Raw genomic sequence first — 17,021 nt, forward strand, 5'->3', positions numbered from 1 at the left:
CATGACGTTAATCCTATTTTTAGTTATTTCACTTATATATAATTTATTTTGTCGTCTCATCATTCATTAACGCTGCATGCCTATTCCATATAAATTACGTTCCTTATGATAAATCCGTGCAGGGTGCAGGTTATGTTTAGCTAATAAAAGGAACGGGATCGAGAATATATATATATATATATTATCGAGGAATTGCCGGAGATTACCATTCAAGAACGGAAGTTGCCATTTTCTCGAGCCAAAGATGGAATTACAAGTCGACCGAACGGACTCGAAAGTGCGTGGGGCAAATTTAGTTGAACTTGCCAGTTAATTAAGGAGTGGTGGGTGGTGGGCGGGGCGCGTTGTTGATTTGGCAGAAGGAGCGTGAATTTCGACGGTAGTTGGATAATAAGAAGTCTCTTCTTTGTTTCTTTTCTTTTCTTTTTTTTTTCAGTTCTTAAGAGAACATTCTATTTCCTTTTTTTGGATTATTGCTACAAAAAGTAAACTCAACTCGTGAAGATGAACTGGCGGTTTCTTATTTTGCTCGATAAAGATGAGCTGAACTGATCGTTAAATCTTCTTTACGTGGCGTTAGCATCGTTAGCACTCCTCACCCAAAAAAGAAGAATTCAAGATAATTATTATCGAAATTTCATTAAAACTGCATTTATTAAATATCTAAATGTATTAATTATCATCTAAATAACCGTCGATATGTGAATCGTTAACCCAGCTAAAGAGAGCGGTTTTCCCGTCACATGCCGATCAAATTCCTCAACATATGGAATAACGATGGTGATCTATGACATGTCCAAGTTGCCTTTTATAAACTCCGTTTCCTAATTTTAATTATTAATCGACGTGTGTATTCAAATTTAGTGATTTGATGGCGAGAGAGAAGCGAAGCTACCAAACTTTTTTCAATTTTCGCCCCCACAGAAGTTTCCTAAAATAAAATTTTAAAAAAAATATTAATTTAATCCCCTCTCTCTCTCACCTTCAACCGTTGACCGGGGACGACCGGTAGGGGGGCGAAGGCCGCGAACGTTAGCTGAGCTCCGCCAAAACAGACGGGCGGATAAACCAGAATGTACGACAACAACACCACCCCCCCACGCAAGGAAGGCAATGCAGACGTAGAAGGAAGAGCTTCACGATGAACGTCGATCGATACTCGACGTTGGCTGCAACAACGACAGCGACGGAGATACCACCCGAAAGTCAGATTCCATAGAGAAACAAACATCGTCAAAATATTCGAAACAACACGGTACAAGGAGAGAGAGGGAGAGAAGAGAGAGAGAGAAACGGAGAGAAGCAGAGAGGCGTGATCAATCCTCGTCGCTGCTGTTACCCTTCTCCCCGTGGTAACGGGCATTGGAAGGGCTAGCCTTGCCGCGGCGGCGAGATATTTCGCGGGCGCGCGCATTTCCCGTCTCCGGGCTTCTTCTCGATACCCGAGGGAAGGGAGGAGAGATGGCGTGGCGTTTGAGGAAGGAGGCGTTGGAGGACGTGGCGGTCATCGGAGGGCTGATCGGCGTCCAATTCGTCTACGCCGGCAACTCGGTGCTGCTGAGTTACCTGCTGTCGCTCGGCTTCAACCCGCTCACGCTCGTCATCCTCTCCGCTCTCGCCACCTTCGTCATCCTCTCCCCCGTGGCCGTCCTCTTCGAAAGTCTCTCTCTCTCTCTCTCTCTCTCTCTCTCTCTCTCTCTCTCTCTCTCTCTCTCTCTGTGTACGCATAGGATTGGCGCGTGCGGGCGTTTGATTATGTTGGTGTTCGTGTGGTTTTGCAGGCATTTGTGGCCTAGAAAGATCGGCTGGAAGCTGATGCTGCAACTCGTTTTGATTTCCTTCACGGGGTAAACACGCAATCTCGACATACTTTTCATCGATTTCGTTAAGATATTTAATGAGTTTCGCAATCGCTCTCTAACCAATTCAACTTTTGCGTCACATGTTTTAACCCTCTTCTTCGTATTTAATTGATATACATATATAGAGCCGATTCACATTGAACATGTGGGGTGCGCTAGCCGCTGGTTTTGGGGTTCTTGAATGAAGCTATGTTCTGCAGGTTGCTTAGGGAATTAACTAAGATCAAAAAGCAATAATTACTTATCTAAGTCTTTTTTTTTTCTTTTTTGTTCCAAGGATAAATTCGAGATGAATTGGTTAATTCAGAATTATAACTGCATAAGGGTCTGATAAAAGTCAGCTATGCATCTGTTCTTTCATTTCTGAAATTTATGAAAACCCACGAATGTCTCCTGAAGAATCCAACAAAAGGGTTTACAACGTGATAGAAATTTTCATTTGAAACCACTTCAGTGATAAGAAAAGTGAATTAGAGATTGAACATCTTCAAAAAGGGTATGGATGTTGTCATGTGCAATAACAAAAAAGGAAAACGAACCGTGAGTGTGGCAATTCAGAGGGTGAACCTGAGAATGACAGTTTCTTTTTTTCCTTTTCCTTGATTTTGATTTTCAGCGTGACCATGTTTCAATCCCTGTTCCTGAAGGGTATCAAGATGACATCTCCGGCCATGGCCACTGCCATGCCAAACCTTGCTCCGGGGCTGATCTTCGTGATCGCTTGGGCCATCAGGTTCTACTTGTATATTGCTCCACATTTGATCACTCTTGCTCCAATCTTCTTGTCTGAGACTTCTGAAATTCTCTGATTGTGCAGATTAGAGAAAGTTAAGTGGAGCTGCGTGTACAGCAAAGTCAAGATAGTAGGCACACTTATGTGTGTGGCTGGTGCTCTGGCAATGAGCGTAATGCACAGTGCGGGAAAGAAGGAGGATAAATTTACCTCTGCCTCATCAGACGTCGTCTTCGACAAGGAAAAGATCATAGGATGCTTATATCTCATGGGGGCGGTTTTCGTACTGTCGAGCAACATCGTTCTGCAGGTATGTGTCATTAGAGCAAGAAAGATTTATTGTTTACTGCGTTTGGATTCTTAGAGACTTATTTATTCGGGTGATCTTTGACAGGCCGTGACTTTGGGTCAATTTCCTGCACCAATGTCCTTGTGCGCGATAACATCCTTAATTGGGGCGTTCACAACTGTGGCTGTGCAGCTATTTGAAGATTACAAGTCGTTGTTCAGTTTGCCACTTGTGAGCTTCGGAAGCGTAGTTGGATTTTCACTACTGGTGAGTGGCAATCAGTTCGCTCCTCGTGTTTACTCTATTGCCCCATTATCTTTCTTTGCACTTGTAAATTTATCTTGTGCACTACAAACGAAAAGTTGAAAACATATGTCAAAGTTCTTGAGGATCGACTTCTTGGATCCTGCCCATCAGGATTAGTCCGTTGTCGAAATCGCTGGAAGTTCACAGTGATTTTAATGGGAACTGTGGTTCCCCATTCCACATAATTTAACTGATCAACAGTCCTTGACTGCTTGTGATACATCTGCTCAGCCATTTTGAGCTTCATGAAAGTGCCTTTTGTCGACAGGCAGGTAGTGTTGGCGGACTAACGGTGAGCTTCAATGGATGGGCAATGAAGAAAAGAGGGCCAGTCTTGGTATCAATGTTTAGCCCCGTTGGAACAGTGTGCTCGGTTGTTCTCTCCGTTCTCACCATTGGTGACACCATCAAACTAGGAAGGTAAATCTCAACTTGTCAGTGTTCTTAAAGAGTGAAATTGTCTTGCTGTGATTCTGCAATTCCAAGGAAGAAGTTTTTCTTTTTGTTACAAGTACGGCATTAGAATGAAACACAAGCATTTGATATGGCTCCTCTATTGCAGCCTCGCGGGTATGCTCCTTATGTTCACCGGTCTCTACTTCGTACTGTGGGCTAAAGGCAAAGAAGGTTACTCACATGGAGATGACTTAGAAAGTGAGTTTGATGCAGAGAAGCCTCTTTTAACTTGATGCCTTGCTTCATGATTTGTATTATAAAACTCCCATTCATGCCCTGGTCTCTATAGTTAGAACTCCTCGAAGAAAAAGGAGCCTTGAATGGAAATAAACCATCGGGCAGTCCCGCAATCAATTCACGTTAGTGCATTGGTCCCAATCCACGGCCGAGTAGTTTGTTGCGCAAAATTGGTGACTGTTATCGTGGATGTTAGGCAGTTGAAACAGTCCATCGCTTGCACTTAGTCAGGATGCATAATGATCCTACTCGGCGATGAACATTTGCATGTACTGTCTCAAGCCAAAGGAATTTATGGATGGCAAAAAGATTACTGTGATTTGAAGTGTGGTTTTAATCGTGTTATGAGTTCTTGAAGCTGGACTGTATTTTGCAGAGATATGATCCTGCTGCTCAGTGTTGCAGTTCTCTCATCTCATCTACTGCTAGTCTGCTACTACTACTACTGACATTCTTCTAAGCAAATTCTTGACAAGAGATGAGTAGCAGCTTCCTTGCCAGGACAACTGACTGGGAGTTGGTCAACTCAAGACTATACTACTAACAAAGAATCTCTTGTGGTTAAAAAAAAAAAGAAAAAAGAAGAAGCTTAAACTAGATGTTCAGGGGAAGTGGAAGTACTGCAGCCATACAAATTCATCACAATATAGCTGACAGAAAATTTAATAATTTTTGGGCCTTTTTGGAGGGCAACTTGATTTTATGCTACTTTTCATTCATTAATTTATTCAATTAATTTATATATCTTGATTTTTGGTTCTCGGGTAATTATGCTGATTTGCTGACATAGCTGAGCGATATAAATTTTTTGAATTTCTGTGCTCAAGGGAGGAGGCATTCCATGTTTCTGAGGGAGATATTTTGCTTTCCTAGGTAAAATAAAAAATAATTTCTTCATGAGAATTCTAGGGCAGGGGACATTTTTCTTCCTTGCATTGTGTAGATGAATGAAACAGTTGTTCAATGATACTTTATTCTTTGTGACTTCAGAGGGGTTGTAGGTAGTGCGGACGATAATGTGGGACATGGCTCGTATACGAGAAATGATATGAACACAAGGCAAAACGTAAGAAATCCAAATATAATACGACATAATACGCTTTAACACGTATATTGACATTGACATGTTCTTGTCTGTCCTAAGTCAACTGTTTAGCTTGTGAGTGAGAGTTAAGATGGAACGAATTAAAATTATGGCATGTGAACTTGAACTGTGAATCGGGTTAAAAAGGGATGAGGCCATAATACCCACATCAAGCTAGAAAAACAAGACCTAAAACCCAAAATGGGGTAAGTCTATTGGACGTCAGCTTAAAATCGGATTAAACTCATGACTGATTTTACGAACCATATTCCGTATTTATGATATCAGTGGAAGAAATACTATAATTGTGTGTATATTTATGATTGCTCTATAGTCTACACCATAAAAATTACTTAAGTCTGAGAAATCACCATCTATGAATAAGTTGAAAAAGAAAAGTTGCTAGCGGAAATATAAGAATTACTAATTACTGACGACATTAGTCACTTTATGATATAAAAAAACTACCAATAACAGAAAAAAAAAAAAAAAAAAAAAAAGAGGTTATTTCCGGGAAAGCAAGGCGTGCGAGCTTCTGGATTGGACTATTAAGCCCACCAGTTCGGGTTGGAATTGATGAAGTTCACATCACTTGTTGGCCCCAATAAGTAAAGTTGAGAATTCGCGTTCACACGTCATCGTTAAAGTTGGCAGTCGTATCAACTCGTGTCATTGAAAAGTACCATATATTTATTGATTTTTTTATAATATCTATGTATGTTAAATTAATATCGTTTCCTGATCTTTATCAAACAACGATGCATGTCAATTCGTGTAAAGAATTATTAGACCTAGTAATAATTCTTAAATGGATTTCGAGTTACGAGCCACGGATTGAGTTTGCGATTTCTTTAATAAATAACGAAAATTAATGAAATTAGGGACAGTTTTGAGCATCATCAAGCCTGGAAATTAAACGGCTTTGCTACGTTAAAATCTAGAAAAATTGTCCAAAAAATCTCAAAGCTATTATACTTTTGTTTATTCAATCTTAAACATTTTAATTTTGTTAATACAGTCTTAAATATTTTCACTTCTTACCAATTGAATCTATTCGTCCAATTTTAACTAAAAATCGCTGACGTAGATGCCAAGAGTGCTACGTGAGACTGTCGGCATTGGTGTAAATGATTTTTTGATAATGTTTTATGAATTATTTTATTTTTTTCTCTTTTTTTTTTTCTTCTTTTCTTATTTGCTTCGTCTTCCCTTTGCTAGTGGCTAGCCTTTGGCCACAGGCAATGGCTGAACAACCATGTCGAGGCAACAATCTTGTTTGCCATAGTTGAGGCATGGCTGGGCGAGGGGTGCCCTAGCCTAGACCAAGCTTGACGAGAGTCGACCTTGCCTAAGCCAAGTGAGGCTAACCCTCGTCTAGACTAGGTGATGTTGGCCCTTGCCGAGACTAGGGGATGCCGGCCCTCACCCAAGCTAGACCCGATAAAGGTTGGCCTTGCCTAGCATCGCCTTTGCCCAATTGACGCTCGATGAGGTCGCCCTGGCTTGAGAGAGATTGACCTCACCAAGTCTTGCCTAGTCGCATCTTGCCTATCACGGGCAAGGCTAGTCGGCCTCTCATGGGTGATGGGCAGCATGATTAGTGGCTGACCACTAGCAAAAGAAAGAAGATGTAAACAATAAAAGAAAGAAGAAAAATCAGAAAATAGTAAAAAATTTAAAAAAATAAATCAAAATCAATGTTAACAATTTCCAATAAAATTGGTAGGATGAATTCAATTGCAAGAAGTGAAAAATGTTTAGAATTAAATTGACAAAATTGAAAAAGTTTATAACTTAATTAGGAAAAATATAATAGGTTTAGAACTTTTTGTTCAATTTTCTCTTTAAGATCTTATAATTACTAATATAATCTTATGACTTCTAAAAACAAAATTACAAATAATTTATTGTTCTTATGCAACAGTCAACGCTCCATGCTCACCTTATCATTTTAGGACCATTAGAACTTAAAATTTTCTGATAGAATCTTAATTTTTAAGATTGTAAGTTAATTACACTCCAAACTCTATAACCTTTTCTTTTTTTTTTATTGATTATCTTCATTGCACGAGTTGAGAAGAAATAATTGTTGCTCACAAATTTAACTCTATGGCCTATACAATCAACTCCAAGCACCTTAAGGTGTAAAATCACGATTTTATCGCTAAATCGATTTATCGATGCTCTTTAGCAGTGTATGTTGAAGAGCATATTTGAAGTAAAATTAAGGTCTATAAGAAGTAGTTTTTGCGCCCAAAAAAACAGAAGTCGATTGCTAATGAAATAAAAGCAGCTCAAAACAAACAATGTTTTTTTAAGACACGTAAAAAATCCGGTCCCCTAATTTCCTAATTTCTGGTTTTCCGAAAAGGGGAAGGGACATCAGAAAACGGAAAATCGAAAAGGAAACGGCAAAGGGTGGGGGTTGGTCCGGAATGAATTTCCCACTTCCCCCGAACGAAAAGCCGTTTTCTTCCCTCACGCATCATCGACGAGAAGATGCTGCCGTGAATCGAAACCATTCATCATCATCATCATCATCATTGCCAGCGTCATCGTCATCGTCGTCTTCTTCTTCCTCGTTTCCGATTCAGAAACCCTAGCTCTGCAAATCCCGCACCCCCCTCCGCACGGGATGGATCTCCCCAGCAATCTCACCCCCACCGCCGCCGCCGGCAGCGAGAAGGGCATCCCCTGCCTCAGCCGTACGACCCGTCGGCCCCCTCCGGCTACGGTTACTACCCTCAATACCCGCAAGATTACCGGGACCAGCAGCCGCAGCCGCAGCCGCAGCACTACCCCTACGATCAGTACCGGTACCCGCCGCCGGCCTCCCATCATCAGGCGCTCCGGCCCCCGCAGGAACCTGGGCCGCCGCCGCCGCAGCAGCATCCGGTGGCGGGTCCGGGTCGGGCCGATCCGGCGGGCGGTATGGTCCAGGTCCAGCTCCCGCAGCACCTGTATCATCTGCTCCAGCAATGCGTCGGGGCGGCCGGCGGAGGCGGAGGGCCGGTTCCCGGAACGCCCGGGTTGAGCGGGGCCGCGTCGGCGGCCGTGGCGGCGCTGTCGCAGCTGAGTCAGTTCGCGGACACGATGAGCGTGGCGGAGAGGGTGGTTTCCGGGTTTGGCCAGCCGCAGGTACGGTGTTCGGTTTGGCTTTTCGCTGGATGTCTGGTTGTTGCGGACTGTTCTTGCATTTTAACCGTTTGATGAATTGCCGCGGTCTTGTTTATGCTACTATCTGTGGCCGCATATATAAATATCTTAATGTGATAACTCGCTGCCGCCTCTATAAAGATACTTTCTTGCTATATGAAATTTTCTTATGATTGTTTCTACGATGACTTGCTGCTTTGGAAGGTTGAGCTTTTCTGTGTTCATACATCAGTAGAGAGGGATCTTTCAATTAGAATGATAATGCCGGGTGGTGTGCGCCCTTAAGTATTCCGCTGGACAAATTGTTTGTTCAAGTAGTTCCCGGTAGTGGTGCGTCTTTTCTTTTCATTTTGGCTGCAAGAGGATCAGAGCATATCTTGATGGGAAGATTGTGCTTGTGAGATTATGCGGGGAAAGGAAGGGGGGGGATGGGTTGCCGACAGACTTTTACTCTTCATGTCATTCACTGATGCGATATGTTACACCAATAATCTTTGCTAATGAGGCATTTCACTTTTCGTTATCAATGTGACTATGCGCTACAGTATTTAAATGTCCTTATAAAGAGAGTATAAGCTGGATCAAGAAAAAAATCTTGGATAAAATGGATGACATGAAGAGTGAAAGCCAATGCTTGGAACAAGGCACTATATTCACTACAAGTTGGAATTACTTTAGAGTAGTTTTCAGGATGTGAAACCAGAGGCTCTTTGCAATGTCCAGACTTTAGAAACAAAGTTAGAGGACGATTGATTTTACTTGCTTGGATCTTTAGAGTCCTTAACTCAATCATCTTCCCAGATTTCACTTTCTCACTCATCTATTCAATTTTCTGCTAAGTTGTTGTAGGATTTCAAGGATCAATGGGGTTTCGAAGGATGAAAGCTTTGTTATACTAATGGCCTGTGCTTTATTTTTTCTATACAATTTGCTCTTCCCATATGGAAAAAAAAGAGAGCATATTTTTATGTGTTATATGTGTAGAAGTGGCTGTTTACTTTCCATTTTCTTTTCATAAGGATTGTATCAAACCTCTATGATCTATATGCAGGTTAGTCACCCTCAATTCAGTGGTGTTAACCAGCCATTTAGGGGGTCCAACCTTGGGCACTTTGCCCACCATCATGCCAGTGTAGGTGGTCCAACAATTAATGGGAGAGGACACAGACGCAAGAAGCACAAGGGTGGCCATCAGATTAATGAGGGCACAAAATTGTCTAACAACAACAGGAAACCATCTGCAGATGCACAAGCAGCGGAAGCTACGGCCACATGTCAGGCTTCCAATAATGCCATCCATAAAGCTCCAACTCAAGGGGGAAAAGCTGCTTGGTGTGAACTCTGTAGAGTTGAGTGCACCAGCATTGATATACTTGAGCAGCATAAGAATGGAAAGCGGCATAAGAAGAACATGCAGAGAGCTGAACAATTGAAGAACACTGCGAACAATTTAGAGGCCCCATCACAAAATCACCAGGACCCTGGAGCTGGGCCTGGTCCAGACAGTTCCCAACTGTGCAACAATGCTCTGCAAGGTGATGTACTTGCGAAAATTGATGGCAATAGCAGTGGTGCAATCACAGATGTGCAAATAAACACAGTAGGACAGGCGGACAACCAGACAGGGTCATCGCAGAATTTGCATCTCCAGAGTCAAGTTGAGACTAGGAAGTCTGTCAAGAAACGGAAGATTAAGGGGGGTGGAGAATGGGAACGCCAGAAGAAGTTGGAAGCCACTGCACAACCGAATAAACCTCCTCAGTCTAAGGTGGTTGGTCCAATAGTCTGCGATCTGTGCAATATTAGGTGCGACACAAGGGAAGTGTTTGACCGCCATCTTTCTGGTAAAAAGCACCTTGCTAGGCGTATACGCTTTGAAGGGCACCGAGCTCAATATGGATCACTGGGACTGCAGGCTCTCTACCCTCCAAATCCTGCGGCAACACCTCGTGTTTCACACCCTCAGAGTGGGCTGGAACCACAAACTCTCAATGCAGTTCCTAGCGCAGCGCCAGATCAGAATCACATTGCTGCTGTGCCAGATGGAACTGCAACCCATGGTTCTTGTCAAGCTTCAAAATGCTGTCCCACTGCTGTCGACCTAAATATTGCTCCAACGGGAGCTGGAGCTCAACCATAAGATCAAGATCTAGATGGAAAATAATTTTTTTGAGTTTGGCGGCCACAGACATGTTTAATTGCTAGAACGTCTTCATGAACTAAAGATGGGACTTCTACCGATAGGCAATACCTTTGCGACTGACAATGTCCTGGTCACAAGAAGATGCTACAGCTCCATTCAGCAACGATGTTCTGATACTGCGAAGCCAACAGTATGCGACAAATGGAGGTGCAAAATGAACATTTTGTTCTTCTTTTTCTTTTGCTAGTAATTTCAAGAAATAGAGTTGAATTTGTTGATTAGCTGCTAATTTTGTCGATGTGTCAGTTACCACATCCACCCAGTTGTATCAACATCATAATTAGCAGGATAGTTTGGTTTTGTAGGGATGCATAATTATTATGGATCATGTTTCTGATGCTATGGCCGCGGTGGTCTCGTGTTCTGACTGACTTGTAAATTATTCTCAAAGGAAAATAGGACTGTCTTGTGACTCTCATGTCATACTCGAAGAATTCGTACATTACGTGAAATTTGAGCCCCGGAATTTTGGGCTCTGTTGTTCTAGACATTGCTGCAAGTAGTCGGAGCGCCTTTTGTCTCTAGACGCAAATAATCGAAGTCTCTTAGATTCACTGTATCTTCTGATATTTTGTTCGCATGAGAGGGGATATATTGGATATAGTACTTCTGAAGTAGTTTATAATCAATAGAAAGAACACGAGCAGCAAGTAGTTTCGGTACGCTCTTCTGCTGGTGATTCTGTCAACTTCAAACAACTTTGGACAGCAATGTACGCGAATAAATCATCAAGAAGCGAATGCGCTGGAATTTATTGACATTTTAGTTTGGGGAACAGGCGACTTGTATGAGACAAAGTGGACATGAATTCGGACCTCTATGTACGAATCAATTGAAGGAATCAAAGAATACTCTCCTAAAAACACACATGAAACACCAAAGAATCATCCGTCGTTCTAACTGTAGATTTACGGTTGGTTAGATAAGCCGAAGCCATCCATTCAAGCGTCGTAAGGCGCGATCCAGTGTCTCCCGTTGACGAAACTCTTGACGAGGAACCGGTGGGCCTCATCGTACTCGAGCTCCCGAGCCCACGAGACGCCCCGTGTTGCCGCGGCCCCCGGACCGAAGCACCTGTAGACTCCGAAAAACACGGTCCTGCAGTTTGAATGAAACGAAAGGGAAAAAATTCGATCCATCAGCTATGTTTGTCAACAAGATTCCAAACTCTTGGTAAAATTCAAGCATCAGCTTTGTCTCTCCCCTCGCGTTTTTTCCCCTTCAGCAGCCGTTTTTTTAAGACGACTTGCGGCTCTATTATTAAGGCCTAATCATGGGCATGCGATGATGATGGGTCCAACACAGTATTATTGACTAAAAACAGTGTGTTCTTTTGACTAATTGGCTAATTGCACATAATTAACTAGTCGCCTCGACCTCAAAAGGTGAACTTTTGTCGGCCTAGGTAAGTCTCTGGAGCATCATTAGCAATCATGTCTCTAATTGGACAAAAAGTTCTACGTTATCATGTCCTTTAAGTTTGTCACAATCCGGTGTCATAATGTGTAGGAGAATATGGGGAGTAAGACTAAAAAGAAATTTAGGGGGGGAGTTTGATATTGGGTTTTTACTTGTTCTTGTTGCTGGCGTGGTCCCAGTCATCCCAGCCGCCGCGGGCGACGACGTCGTCGAAGTAAGTGAAGGAGTAGACGATCCTGGAGTACTGCCCCATTGCCCGGCCCACGTAGATCTGTCCCGTCCCCGTGACCCTGCACCCCACGAAGGCGAACCCCGTCTTCTCGTCCGGCGACTTCCGGCCGTGCGCCGCTATCGACCCAAACCTCGTGGCGATCGAGTGGAGCTGGCAATCCTGCGTGTGCATGATAACAAAACTTAAATTCAGCCCTCCGGCCTAAGTAATTTCACAGCAGTTTAGAGAGGCCTGTGCTTTCTTTTTCTACCCCTTTTAAAGTCAACGTGGAGATTAGGCCAAGTAAATCATCGTGCGCAAAGTTCGCCCTCGCCGACACATAAACGAGGGAGAGCTTTTTGCAGGGAGAAAAGCAGGTCGTTTTCCTTTTCAATGTGCCACGCCAGGGCAGCTTTTTCGCCGCTCCACACGTCGCTGTCGCCACTAGCTTTCAGCTTTTTGTTGTTTCTCTTTGTTTAAGAACTTTTTACTGCTCCCAAAATGATGAACTTGAAAAAATGGCCTTCTAGTTTTCTCCATTTAAAGAAAATTATATCATGGCGGCCTGTTTTCTGCTTTATCTAATTATTCGTAGGGAGGGTGCAATGCAAGATTGCATTAAGAAAGTGAAAAAGGGCTTCGTTCATTGCATGCATAGGGTGCTCAAGATGAGTCCGGAGAAGTGAATCATGTGGTTCTCGTGTGAGAATTGAGACTCACGCGATCTAATGACCTAATGTGCCTAGGATTAGAAGAGCGTCGCTTACCTTGTACATGGACCGGCCGTTTCCAAAGATGAAGTCGATAGACCCCTCGATGTAGCACTCCCTAAAGTAGTGCCGGCCGGCATCGTCGCACAGCGTGTCTTGCGCACCGTAGAATCCGCACCCTGAGAAGTAGGCCTTGTCCCCTGATATCCGGAACGCCACTGCTTGCCACCCTTGCTTCCCCGGCATGGGTGCCGGCGCCGTGTTCTGCATACATCAATTGAAAAGAAAATATGAAGGCGGAAAAAACTAACCTAAACCACTTGGTGTTACGTAAAATCAGTATGAAATATATCACTTCATGATATGTTTTGCACTCTTATTTGTTTTCATTGTTTCCACCTCTCTCTCTCTCTCTTTTGCCAAGCAAAAGCAGTAGTAGAGAAGCTACACGAAAATGACTTTCGTTATTCTCGTGCTTCGGTCGGAGAGCGCGAACGTTTCTTTACCTTGAAGCTAATATTCCTGGCAGAGAAATAATTGGCGAAAACGGTGACCGAAGCTGTTCGGTAAGTACGGAGCTGTTGGCCATTGGCGCCGCGGTCGCTTGCTCGGTCGTGCCACTCGATCACCGTCACGTCTCTTCCCTCGCCTTGGAACGTGATGAACTGCTTGGTCGCCGGGACAACCACCTTCTCGCTGTAATTAAACCACAATTCAAAACGACAAAGGTGTTATGCGGAGTTATGCGGAGTGCAAATGAGTCAGGTTACACTAACAAAACTGCTCGGTTGATTTCGGTCGGCTGGCTACTCAAGCGTTCTTCGGTTCTTTTTCGAGATTGCGTTCGACATTAATATACAACTCAAGTACTAAACCAATTACTCTGGCCTAAGCTAATTTGGTTTTACACAGTGATTTATTACATGTTCTGATAATAGAGACCGAGCTCAATCGTGCGACATTTCTTATCAAGCGAAGCTAGAGCTTGGTAAGCCCGAGGACTCGCACATGAAAATTCGCAGCTTCTTCAAGCTCACCACGCCCCTAAAAATGCATGAAACTAAACAAGTTCAAACACAAAAAAGCATGCGAAGTCAGTTACATGTAACATCCTGCGCTGATTCGAATGGTGACGTTCTTTCTATTGTTCTCCGGGATCGAGTCGATGGCGGCCTGGACCGACGTGAAGTCGGCGGACCCGTTGATGCTGACGGTGATGAGGCGGTGCCCGACCGGCCCGATCCACCTGTGGTGGTGCCCGGTGGAGTTGGAGGAGGAACCGACGTCCGCAACATCAGCGCCAAGGCCACGGCGGCGAGAACCCGCGACCTGCAACGGCGAGCGAGAGAAGCAAAGTAAGAAGGCGGCTAAGCAACAGAAAGTAAAGACCGACGAAGAACTCGTAGAATCAGCCATCAAACTAGCATCAAAACGTTTCACAGAGAACGAGAGAGCGAAAGAGAGAGAGGGGGAATGTCTTCTCGTTTCGGAGCTCGGAAATGGCGGAGGAGTGGGACTGGTGAATGCGATGTGGAACAATATATACTGCGTCCGAGCGGGACTAGATTCTTGGGGGCGTTTCCAACGGTCGGAATGCATGGTAAGGCTGGCGTTAGCTTTTGGCCGCGGCCGCGGGACAGCGGGGTCTGCAATTTTCAATGGTGGGGTGGGGTCGTTATCCTCTTGGCCTCGCGCCGCTCTGCTCGGATGCTCTCCCGGCCTCGCTCGCTTGTCGTTTAACTCGCACTCCTCGTGCTCGATTAACATTAATTAATCTTTCGATTAGTCCCCTCAAATCAAATCGTTGTTTTTTTGTGTGAAAAAGAGGCCCGTCGCGAGCTGACAAAGAGGAAAGGGACGAGGACTTTGATGCGTACGGGGTCCAGCGGTCCATCGCCGTGAGACTTTTGGCGAAAATTTGCGAGGGAGAGGAGACAAAGAGGGAAGCGTTTCGCCGTACGTGAGATGTCTGCATGGAAACAGCGATGATGCTCACGGGTTGCATAGACAAAACTGGGCCTCTCCTGCTTTCACAAGGATTCGAGGACTTTGTTCGCCTTCTTGTCTCCCTCCCAACGGTAATTCCTTATGATTGAGCCTTCTAAGTTGAATTCGTCTGTGTCTCGTCCCGGGTTCGCTTACTATGAATTCCATGAAGGCTTCGGGAGATCAATGGGTCCATTCATTTCACTGAAAATGTAATGTTTCTAGAAAAATATTTTTAGAAAGTCATTTTTTCAATGTTTAATTGAAATTGTGTGGTAATGAAATTAGATTTTCTAGAAAAAAATTACCAAAAAAAAAAAAATTCTAATTATTTTTTTTTATTATTATTTTTTTTTTTTCTTCTTCCTAAGCTAATGGCCGGTCATGGTAATGGTCGGCGATTGCCCACAAGCGAGGGACAAGCTTGCTAGCCTCAACCTTACTAAATTGGCAAGGCTCAAGCTCACGCGAGGCCGGCGAACTCATCCCTTGCTTGTGGCTAGTCGCTGATAATCGGTATGGCTGGCCAATGGCCAAGAAAGAAGGGAAGAAAAAAGAAGGAAAGGAAAAAAACAATTTAAAATTCAATTTTTAAAAATATTTTTATAAGAACAAACATTTCATTAATTAAGGACCCAAGCCCCATCGTCAAGAACTCACGCATGGCCTTTGTGGACTAGAGCTCGAGTATCAAGGACCCAAGCACGTCTTTTGTGGATCTAGGCTCGAATGCCATGGAATTAGGAATGGGCACCAAGGGTTTGGGCTCAGCCTTGACGGACCTAAGTATAGGCACCAAGGGCTCAGGCTTGGCTGCCGGAGACTTTGTCTTGAACGTTGAGAACCAATAACCAATGTTAGAGTTTTCATGTTGAAGCATATAGTCTTGGGTCAAAGCGCCTATACTTAGTTATATTTTAGAAAACATTTTTTTTTTGGTTTTTCAAAGAGAGAAATCATTTTTCTAATTTTAAGCAAAATATTTTCCATTGTTTTCCTAAACGAACTGACCGCCAAAAAATGCGGAAAATGTTTTCTATGAAATGAACAAAGCCAAGATTTGTTTGATTTATGTATATGCATAACTATACGAGGCGCGCATGCGCATGCACGAGGTTGAGCATGGTTTACGGAGTCGATTTACAAAGTGAATGCGACCCAGCTTGCATAAGTGATCATTTTACATTTTAGTATATCATTAAGTGCAAAAATTGTTAAGACATTTTAGCATATCATTAAGTGTAAAAATTGTTAGGTTAGGTCATCGGATTTTATTAGCTTGTAAAGACGCGCGGCAGAAGTCCAACGTCTCATTCTAAGGGATATATTAGAGGGAGCCCAGGCTTGGACTTGTCAACACATCTAGCCGGACTTAGTGTCTCTCTAATAGACAAACCTGAACATCGAGTTTTACGGGTTGATCAGATTTACTAATTCCCCCATGCTATGATTGTTTACTAATTACCCAGTAGACAATCGGGGCTCCTATCACGATTCTCCGACCCCGAGATAAGTTCTTGGTCATCTAGTCAGAAGCATGCGGGATGCAAATGCAACTGAATGTTCCGGACGTGCGTCGAAGCGAACGAGTTGAGAGCACGTGTGGAAGCTATCCCAAACAACATCGCTGGCTGCTCCACCATTTGCACTCAGAAATCCTCGGAGATCATTGCTTTCTGAGTCGTCCGTGTGAAGCCAGGTTTTTCCGCCGATCTGTGAGAATGGCTTTCCATCGTTCGTCCTCCAGACCAGATCAGTCCATCCCGTCCCTGATAGGTGTACTCCAGGCTCATAAAACACGCCCCTTTGATTATCCAATTCGTGCTGAGATGTCCCGAACCGAGACTCGAACAGATTACGCAAGTGGGAATTGCTTAATCTGTACGTACACGTACCCCATCTTCTCCCACTTCAAAAGCCTTGGATCAAGCAAACCTCACCTCGCCATATTAAGAAACCCTAAAGAAGAGACAAAAATAAAAAGACGTTAAATGAGCTCATTTGGTCCCCCACTTATGTCAGGTGTGCGAATTCAATTCCCATGAGAAGTTCAGGGCATGGTCGTGACTAGATTAAATGAGACAAATGCTGTGGCTGAGCGTGCGTAAAGGTCACTGAGATCAGGGGAAACCAAGATAAGGTTTAAAAACCGGAAGAAGAAGAAGAAGAAGAAAGAAATTCCCAAAAAATAACCTGCTCGTGCTGCTCCGGGGCATGGCCAAATTCGTTTCTTGGGGCCAAGTTGCTTGGGACCACGTGGGGCCCCACCTACTCTTTTGAACCGTTGGTGCGGGGGCTTTAACTGACGAAAACGAAAGAGCGACTCGACTCGGACAAGAGACGAGAACAGCAACGCTGCACGAACTCGA

At 43.7% G+C, this 17,021-nt stretch overlaps 3 protein-coding genes across 3 annotated transcripts; 2 read left to right on the forward strand and 1 right to left on the reverse strand.

The window, feature by feature from the left end:
• The first annotated feature begins 1,077 nt into the window (after positions 1-1,077).
• On the forward strand, positions 1,078-4,240 carry LOC104443684 (WAT1-related protein At5g47470). The gene is made up of 7 exons (XM_039314108.1): positions 1,078-1,659; positions 1,780-1,847; positions 2,479-2,595; positions 2,680-2,905; positions 2,990-3,151; positions 3,459-3,610; positions 3,753-4,240. Exons 1-7 carry the CDS (start codon positions 1,462-1,464, stop codon positions 3,877-3,879), a joined length of 1,050 nt encoding a protein of 349 aa, XP_039170042.1. The 5' UTR covers positions 1,078-1,461; the 3' UTR covers positions 3,880-4,240.
• Positions 4,241-7,359: 3,119 nt separating this feature from the next.
• Positions 7,360-10,757, forward strand: LOC104443685. The gene is made up of 2 exons (XM_010057192.3): positions 7,360-8,105; positions 9,175-10,757. The coding sequence occupies exons 1-2, from the start codon at positions 7,899-7,901 to the stop codon at positions 10,261-10,263; spliced, it is 1,296 nt and encodes a 431-aa protein (XP_010055494.2). The 5' UTR covers positions 7,360-7,898; the 3' UTR covers positions 10,264-10,757.
• A 294-nt stretch (positions 10,758-11,051) lies between these two features.
• LOC104443687 (probable pectinesterase 68) lies at positions 11,052-14,253 on the reverse strand. Its single transcript, XM_010057193.3, has 5 exons — positions 13,769-14,253; positions 13,173-13,362; positions 12,724-12,930; positions 11,898-12,136; positions 11,052-11,424 (listed from the first exon to the last, which is right to left on the reverse strand). Exons 1-5 carry the CDS (start codon positions 14,080-14,082, stop codon positions 11,268-11,270), a joined length of 1,107 nt encoding a protein of 368 aa, XP_010055495.3. The 5' UTR covers positions 14,083-14,253; the 3' UTR covers positions 11,052-11,267.
• Positions 14,254-17,021: the final 2,768 nt, after the last annotated feature.

Source organism: Eucalyptus grandis, chromosome 5 (genome assembly GCF_016545825.1).
Source record: "Eucalyptus grandis isolate ANBG69807.140 chromosome 5, ASM1654582v1, whole genome shotgun sequence".
NCBI classification, from domain to species: domain Eukaryota; kingdom Viridiplantae; phylum Streptophyta; class Magnoliopsida; order Myrtales; family Myrtaceae; genus Eucalyptus; species Eucalyptus grandis.

Coding starts and splice junctions, on each gene's coding strand:
- LOC104443684 (XM_039314108.1), top strand. CDS start 1,462: ATGGCGTGGCGTTTGAGGAAGGAGGCGTTGGAGGACGTGGCGGTCATC. Junction 2,596..2,679: donor GTGATCGCTTGGGCCATCAG/GTTCTACTTGTA, acceptor CTGATTGTGCAG/ATTAGAGAAAGTTAAGTGGA. Junction 3,152..3,458: donor TAGTTGGATTTTCACTACTG/GTGAGTGGCAAT, acceptor TTTTGTCGACAG/GCAGGTAGTGTTGGCGGACT.
- LOC104443687 (XM_010057193.3), bottom strand. CDS start 14,082: ATGGCTGATTCTACGAGTTCTTCGTCGGTCTTTACTTTCTGTTGCTTA. Junction 12,931..13,172: donor CCAGGAATATTAGCTTCAAG/GTAAAGAAACGT, acceptor TGATGTATGCAG/AACACGGCGCCGGCACCCAT. Junction 11,425..11,897: donor CACGCCAGCAACAAGAACAA/GTAAAAACCCAA, acceptor TTCAAACTGCAG/GACCGTGTTTTTCGGAGTCT.
- LOC104443685 (XM_010057192.3), top strand. CDS start 7,899: ATGGTCCAGGTCCAGCTCCCGCAGCACCTGTATCATCTGCTCCAGCAA. Junction 8,106..9,174: donor CCGGGTTTGGCCAGCCGCAG/GTACGGTGTTCG, acceptor ATCTATATGCAG/GTTAGTCACCCTCAATTCAG.